The sequence below is a fragment of the Thamnophis sirtalis genome, unplaced genomic scaffold (genome assembly GCF_051295495.1).
Source record: "Thamnophis sirtalis isolate CommonGarterSnake01/CBP01778 unplaced genomic scaffold, rThaSir2_p1.2 scaffold_8, whole genome shotgun sequence".
In the NCBI taxonomy this organism is placed as follows: domain Eukaryota; kingdom Metazoa; phylum Chordata; class Lepidosauria; order Squamata; family Natricidae; genus Thamnophis; species Thamnophis sirtalis.
The window spans coordinates 22430872-22439256 of record NW_028261388.1 but is presented as its reverse complement, the minus strand read 5'-3'; the positions used below and the strand labels follow the sequence as shown (position 1 = coordinate 22439256).

General features: G+C 39.3%; 1 protein-coding gene across 1 annotated transcript in view; it reads right to left on the bottom strand.

The window, feature by feature from the left end:
- Positions 1-402: 402 nt before the first annotated feature.
- Positions 403-8385, bottom strand: part of CDK8 (cyclin dependent kinase 8) — a 68683-nt gene continuing 60700 nt past the window's right edge. Inside the window, exons 13-14 of the mRNA XM_087721237.1 lie at positions 5939-6076; positions 403-631 (exon numbers count right to left, since the gene is read on the bottom strand). Of these exons, the coding sequence (XP_087577363.1) occupies positions 5972-6076 (105 nt within the window). The 3' untranslated portion in view covers positions 403-631; positions 5939-5971. The remainder of the gene's footprint in view (positions 632-5938; positions 6077-8385) is intronic.

The following is an 8385-nucleotide window of genomic DNA, read 5'->3' as shown; positions in this document are numbered from 1 at the left end:
ACATTCTACCCAGTGGTGGGTTCCAGCTGCCGCTACTGCCAGTTTGCTCAGAGATGTGCTCCGCGCAAGCTAATTCTGTCCCATTTTACGACTTTTCCTGCCATGGTTGTTAAGTGAATCACTGCAGTCGTTAAATTAGTAACACGGTTGTTAAGTGAATCTGGCTTCCCCATTGACTTTTCTTATCAGAAGATCACAAAAGATGATCAGGTGACCATAGAGATGTTGCAAGAGTCATAAGTGTGAAAGATGGTCATAAGTCACTTTTTAAACTGCCCTTGTGACTTTGAACGGTCACTAAATAAACTGTTGTAAATCGAGGACTACCTGTGTCCTTATTTATAATGGAGATGGCCAAGAGGTGCATATCAGTTACTGTACCTGCCTTCTTTTTCATCCAGCAGCAGGTTGTGTTTTCAATGGCATTCAATTTCCCTGTTTCTCTGTTAAGTGCAAAGTAAAGGGTGCTGTCGGCCAGACAGTGTCGGCTAGCGACCCCCAGAGGGAGAGCCTTCTCTGTGGGAGCGCCTTCCCTTTGGAATGAGCTGCCTGCGGAGCTTCGCATAATCCCCGACCTCCGGTCCTTCCGACGTGCCCTAAAAAGTTGGCTTTTCCAGCAAGCCGGCCTGGCCTGAATAGAATAAAATATAGGATTAATTTGGTTGTTAATTTTAATTTAATTTTTAATTTTTAATTGTAAATATCAATTGGGGTTTTTTTGGATACTTTATTTAATGTCCCTTTTAATTTTTGTAATATGTGTTTTCTTTTATGTTGTTCGCCGCCCTGAGTCCTTGGGAGAAGGGCGGCATATAAATCCAATAAACCAAACCAAACCAGCCTAAAGCCACGGGGAGGTGGGGAGCTGGTGAGATCATTCTATTTCATCTCTCCTTCCCAAAGAAGGCAGCAGCAAGAGTTTGGAAATTGTGGTCCAATTACCATTCCATTCACTTTTGGGGATAGCTCTATTGACCAAGACACAAATGCCATGAATGGCTAATCCAAAATCTCCATCTCTCGGAGATGGGACATAAATAGTAAATGATTTTTAGCCAATTATAATAATAACAAGGAAATATTAATGGTCATTGTTTAACAATATATACATGCTACGGTAACTCGGATATAAATTCTAAACAGTGAGTTGGGGGGAAAAAGGGGGGGAGTTTTAGAAACTTTATTAATTGACTTTTATTTAAAAGATATCATAAAGGTGTAATGTTATTGGAGGATTTTTTTGAAATAGCTAATGAATGCCATCATGTGGTTGTGTCTTTAAGTATGAATGATTTGAGGTAAAAGCATGTTCAAATAATTGTAGTCAAATGAGAATTGTGGTACACTAATAGTAAGATATACAAAGATTTTTGATTTAAAGCGTATAATCTAATATGAACTATAAGTAATGACTATGGAAGAAATGCACGAAAGTTATCTGTAACCAATCGACACGCTTTCTACAAGATGTAATGAAGGATGATTCTTTTTTTGTGTTTTTGTTCAATTAAAATAAAATAAAAATTTCCCAAAATCTCAATCTCTCTCTGGACATAAGTAATTGCTTTCTGCTTTTCTTCTATTGTCCAGCTAATTTTCAAGAAACTGTGAGCAACTGTGTTGGTTCTCCATTCAATTCTCTATTTTGTCAATGAAACCAAGTTCCAGTTTTCTAAGAGAGCAAATATATGAGACCTTAAGGCATATTCAGAGAACATCACTTTTTTTTCATAACTTCAAGCATGCTTCACTTACCTCTAAATGTCACAGAATGTATTTTCCCTTTCTATCTCAAATATTTTTTCTATTATCTTTTGCCTGATGTTGAGAAAACTTTGGAACAGAAGTAATCTACAGACTCTGAATGTATTTTATATATATATATATATATATATATATATATATATATATATATATATATATATATATATATATATATATATATATATATATATATATATATATATATATATATATATATATATATATATATATGAAATACATTAAAATGCTTCAATCCTTATACAATTGCTTATTTCTAAGCACAATTCAGAATGTGGATAATACTGGTAGCAATAGCACTTAGACTTATATACCACTTCACAATGCTTTATAGCCCTCTCTAAGCAGTTTACAGAGTCAGCATATTGCCCCCAACAATCTGGGTCCTTATTTTACCGACCTTGGAAGGATGGAAGGCTGAGTCAACCTTGAGCCTGGTGGGATTTGAACTGCCAAATTGCAGGCAGTCGTGAGTCATTGCATAATATCTGAAGGTGGGCCCTTCAGATGTATGATTGATTGTTGATGACAAGGAAAAGATTCTTCTCAGACGCTATGCTAATCTTTGAAATCCCCGGCATCAAACGATCACACTTCAGTGTCAACACATCGCTTCCTTTTTAAGATGGAAGCCCTTCATATGAACTTAGTTAGATTTCTTTCCTTCCTTCTTTCCTCCCTTTGTTCCTTCTTCATTCCTTCCTTCATTCCTCCCTTCCACCCTCCCTCCAGTTTTGACTCCTGACAACTGCCTGCATTTCTCTTGGCAAGAAATAGTTTGCCACTGACTTCTTCTTCCCAAGGCTGTGAGAGTATGATTGGGCTGGCTTAGAGCTTTGGGCCTAAGCTAGAACTGGAATTCATGATCTCCTGGCTCCAAGCCTAGTGTCTTAACCACTACACCATTTGGTACAAACCCTTTCAGAGCCCATGAATAATGTGTTCCCTCATAAAAGAAAAGGAAACAGAAAAATAGGCAAATGCCATTCTTGATGGTCTCAATTACATCATTTTAATGCCCAAATCCCCACAGCTGTTTACCTCACAAACACTAAATTGCCCAATCTCCCTAAGACTATCCATCTGTTATAGAGGAGAAGTGAGAGGGATTGCAATTATGCATTTCATTAGAGTTTCCCTCTGCCCTTTTCTGGTCTACAGCTCAATAATTTACACATGGTGGTGCACGCTACTTTCCTGTGAGTTGTTTTTTTACATTCTTCTTCCAGACCCCTGAAGCTGCTGAAGATACTATACACCTACCCACCCTACATTCCAATCTGTCAGCAGAAACTATTTTGAAGGTGATGGGAAATTCTTTGCAAATATTATTGACTTTGCCAAATTACTGCTGTTAGAGTTCTTAGAGTTATGTCCTTTGACCTTAAAATAATAACTTGAAATTTGATCTCTAGTGAGTGTAATGTAATTTAAAAGTCTGGATTTTAAAAAAGTACAGTAATATTGATATTTGCCCCCTAGTGGATTCAGAAAAACAAAAACATCTGGAGAACTTGAAAATGTGAATGTGGAATGTGAACATGGAACACGAACATCATTGCTTTAATGGTTTCACTTCCAGGTTTATAATGGTAAAGTTACTGTCAGGGCTCCAAATAGCATCAAAAAGTAAATCAGAGTCCAAGGCAAAGTATTGCTTAAAGTTCCAATTTATTAAGAGAGCCATGTTGGCACATCTGGGAAAACCCAAATCTGAAAGCTTCCCGGTTTTCCCCGCTTAGTTGAAAGTTCATGATCTTGCCCCCACACCCACAAGTCCAACACATGGTCCAATCTTCCACAGCCATGCTGGCAGTTCCACCCATCCAGTTCTGGACAGGTGCAGAGGTGCAAAGACAAAGGATGGCCTTGGCTTTCTAGAAAGAATTTTGTTATGGCTACATTGCATCTCACTCCTACAATCCCCCCTCCCATTTCCCCACAAGAGAAAATGTATAGTAGAATAATAGAAAGTGTGGCAGGCCAAAGATCCAAAAGAAAAGATGGCTGCAGGCCTGACAGTTACTCTGGAAATCTATGCATGAGAGAAAAACCTTGGTTGGCTGATGCTTTCCCCTTTACCAGCTGCATAGACATTTTAGAAGAATTTGTAGGAAGAGACATATATTTGTTATGGTCGCAAGTAATTGGGAGCCTCTACCCTGATCAATGCATTTTATACGTGTAAACTTTTTAAATCCTACCTCCAAAACACTTAGAAAGTACTGTGTTGGGGAAAGCAGGATATAGCACTTCTAAAATATAAAATTTCATGTTGGTTTTGAGCAGGAAATTAACCACCTTTTTTAAAAAAAACTTGGCTTAATCTTAACTAACAGATCTGGACTGTTGAGCTTATTTTTTTCCCCTTTTGCCAGTGGGAAGAGAATCCAATTACTCTTTAGATTTTCCTTTCCCGCAGCCCAATCTTTGTTTTTGATTCTCCAGTCTAGGAGAAGGAGACCTTTAGCCCAGCCCCTGGATGCTATGTCCAGCACACCTTGGCCTCAGTCTGCTGCCATAGAATGCCAGATATATTGGCAATAAGGCTATGGTCTTTTTATTTTGGAGAGGAGCAAACAGACCAGGGATTCAATGCTGTCTGTTTGGACCAGTTTGCCCGAACCGGTAGTAAAAAATGCTACTGGTTTGGGTGAACCGGTATTTCCGATGATCAACTGGGCAACGATCAGCTGTGATGCGCAATTTACATTAGCTAGAATCATTGGATTTCCTGCTTTCTAGCTAATCTAAATCGCGTGGCACAGCAGATTCATCCCCCCCACGCTGTTCTACTTACCTTTGCAGATTCGAAAGGCTTCAAAATGTTCCTTTTTTAGTGCTGCACAAGCATGCTCAGGCTCACCGAACTGGTAGCAGACTTCAGAGGATTTCACCACTGAAACAGACCTGGTATGTATTATTAAGATCTGATTGGATGAGGATACAAGGAAGATGCTTATCTGAACTTTGCTAACTAGGATTTTGAATTAGATATGGGATCTTAAGATGCTTTGAATAAGACCAGAGCAATGATTCCAAGAATGAGAGGAAATTATGAAGACCATTGAGACCTTGGCTGATATTAAGGGAAGGAACCCATCCACCATTTGAGTGAGATTTAATTATTATGACATTGATATCCAGTTGTACCTCTGCTCCCCAAATTGGGCAGAAGATCTAGTATGAATTTGTGTCTGAAATCTGGAAGCAATGAGAAAGTAGATGGAATGAAATAATTTGGGGAAAAAGATGTTGGTGCATGTAACATTATATAGGTTGTGAAGCTCTCCTCTAGCTCAGGAGAGGAAGGAACACATTCTAGAGGAGCAGGTCTATGATATGTGATTTATAAATCTGACTGGGTCACCCAGGTGTGCTGGGCCATCAGTTATATCCCTTTTGACAGTGGGGCCATGCCGAGAGCAATTAATGCCATTATAAATCCATGATCAGGTTACTGTATCTGGACTTGTCCTTGAAGACCATCCAGAAATTGCAATTCTTAACAGAATTAAGCAACCTAAAGGCTGTCAGGAGAGATATAATTCATTAGGAAGACCTGTACAGTATGAAAGGGACGCGGTGGCTCAATGGCTAAAGAGATTAAGCTTGTCGGTCAGAAATGTCAGCAGTTCGGTGGTTCGAGTCCCTAGTGCCGTGTAACAGAATGAGCTCCTGTTATTTGTCCCAGCTTCTGCCAACCTAGCAGTTCAAAAGCATGTAGAGCCGAGGTGGCGCAGTGGTTAAATGCAGCACTGCAGGCTACTTCAGCTGACTGCAGTTCTGCAGTTCGGCTGTTCAAATCTCACCGGCTCAAGGTTGACTCAGCCTTCCATCCTTCCAAGGTGGGTAAAACGAGGACCCGGATTGTTGGGGGCAATATGCTGACTCTGTAAACCGCTTAGAGAGGGCTGAAAGCCCTATGAAGAGGTATATAAGTCTAACTGCTATAACTGTAAAAATAGAAGAAAAATAGGAACCACCTTGGTGGGAAGGTAACAGTGTTCCGTGCGCCTTCGGCATTTAGTCATGCCGGCCACATGACCATGGAGAGGTCTTCGGACAGCTCTGGCTCTTTGGCTTTGAAATGGAGATGAGCGCTGCCCCTTAGAGTCGGGAACGACTAGCACATATGTGTGAGGGGAACCTTTACCTTTCAAACAGTATGATGCAGGTCCTGCACTGATTACCAATAAATTTCATAGGGCAAATCAAGATGGTTGTGTGGAACTGAAGGCCTGTGGGTCTTGACCATTTCCTCCAAACAGAACCTGCCGAGTTTTGTTCTAATCTGGAAAATAAAGAGGAGAGAAGATAAGAGTCAGATTTCCATGGTGATCACTCTGGCCCTCTGGAACAAATCTCCTCTTGTGATTAGAAGATCTACTTTGAGTACATTTGAGAAAGAAGTAAAGATATTTCCCTTCCAACCAGCAATAGGAACTGAATGATCATCTAGAGATAAGGAGTTGCTTTTAACTGTTTTAACCAAAATTTTGCTGAGTAATATGTTTGATTTAGTGTTAATATTTTAGTGCTTCATGTATATTTATAAATGAATAAATAACCTACCCAACCCAATGTAACTATTTTCACAGGAAGGCAAAGATATCCCTCGATACGAATATTTTCGCATCTCATTTTAGTGCAGGTCAAAGAGAATTGGATGTGAACTCAAGTATGGCTTTAGAAATATCTTATATAATCTCCTGCAAAATAATCTCCTAAAACATTTTTAGATTGCAATGGATGACCTTTTCAGCCTAGTGTTCTAATTCACAAAGATCAGAATAGTTAAAGCTGGGTCTTTTCTACTGGCAAATGCATAAATGCAAAAGCTGGACGCAGAGAAAGAGAAAGAAGATAGAGACCTTTATATGTACTGCTATTTAATGTTATGAACTACAGGAAGAACTACTCAGTCCACCCTGGATAAAATTAAGCCTGGCTACTAATCGTTAAGAAAGCAGAAACTTACATATAGTACAATAGCAATAGCACTTAGACTTATATACCGCTTCATAGTGCTTTACAGCCCTCTCTAAATGGTTTACAGAGTCAGCATATTGCCCCCAACAATCTGGGCCCTCATTTTACAGACCTTGGAAGGATGGAAGTCGAAGTCAACCTTGAGCCTGGTAAGATTGGAGTTGTCAAATTGCAGTCAGCCTGCAGTCAGCAGAAGTAGCCTGCAGTACTGCATTCTAACCACTGCACCATCATGGCACTTGGACATGTGATGTGAATAGATGATGGGACTAACAAAGGTTGAGAGGAGATAATGGATGACAGCCATTAGGGTTGGCATGTGTTGGATCTCTTCAATTGAACAGTGAGAACCTTTATGATTCAGGGGATGCACCTTCATTATAGCACCTACACTCTGGAATGAACTGCCCTGAGATCCGATGTCCTATTTCAGAGCTCCTTAAGGACATAGTTATTCTTCCAGAACTTGAACTAGGGTGGTGAGTGGAATGTGCACCTGGAGAAGCAGTGGGGAGAGTTTTGGCAACACAGAGCTTTCCCAAAGAGAATAAAGAGACTAAATAATCCTAAAATGTTGGGGGAGGGGGGAAAAGGTTGAGGGTTGCCAACCCTAGACTCTTTCAGGATGTATCTATCTAGTTTTAGAAGTTTGTAGCTTTAGTTTGTCAAGATTCCGTCCACTGTGTGTAAGCAAATAAAGAAGTGAATTTGATTGGACTTCACTGTATTGTCTCTGGGCTTGGTCCTGACCCATGGTTGGATAATTTTTCAAGTTTTGTTGATACATATTTTTTGTATTGTTGGCCAGATTGTTTTCTATTTTATTATTTGTTTGGCTCGGGTGTTTTTTATGCATCCTACATAATTGTATTTTATTCTTTTATCATTGTGAGCTGTCCAGAGAATGGTTGGCGCTTAAATCAATTAAATTAAATTAGTGGTAGCCAGAATCAAATGGACTATCACATTGTCCTCGGGTGAACCATGAATTATTTGCAGTCACCATGAATTGAACCTGTCTTTATTATGCTATAATTAGCTGTTTTCTACCAAATGCTTTCATAAGCAGAATATGGTTGCCTATGAAGCTAGTATTCAAATATAGCAAAATTTCTAAGTCAACAGTAGTTATTAACTGTACATGCCACTAAATATCACATTATCTTTTGATACTGATTGGTACAGTCCAATTGCCTCAGTCAGGAAATAGATTGGCATTACTCATTCTTGAACCTTTTCATGAACCTGTTGGCTGTGTTCACTCTTCATTATTGAATGCTTTTTAACTGTAACTCTTGGGATTGCTGACTTTCAGGCATGACCTTACCACAATGAAATAAATTACTAACTCATTAATTTTCTTCTATTAAAAGCACATCAGGCATTTTGCTCATAACATAATCAATATATCAGGAACCTTGCTTCCTAAAGTGGCAATTTATCCCATGCCTCCATTAAACAGGAGCTCCAAACTTCCCTTGAGCAGCAAACATCACTGAAGTGTGGTTATCTCAAATATTTATCAGCAGTATGATTCTCTCCGTGACATTTCAGAATTAAAACCCCAAGCCAAATTCCAGGACTGCCTCCAGGTGCAACTGAACAGAAAAT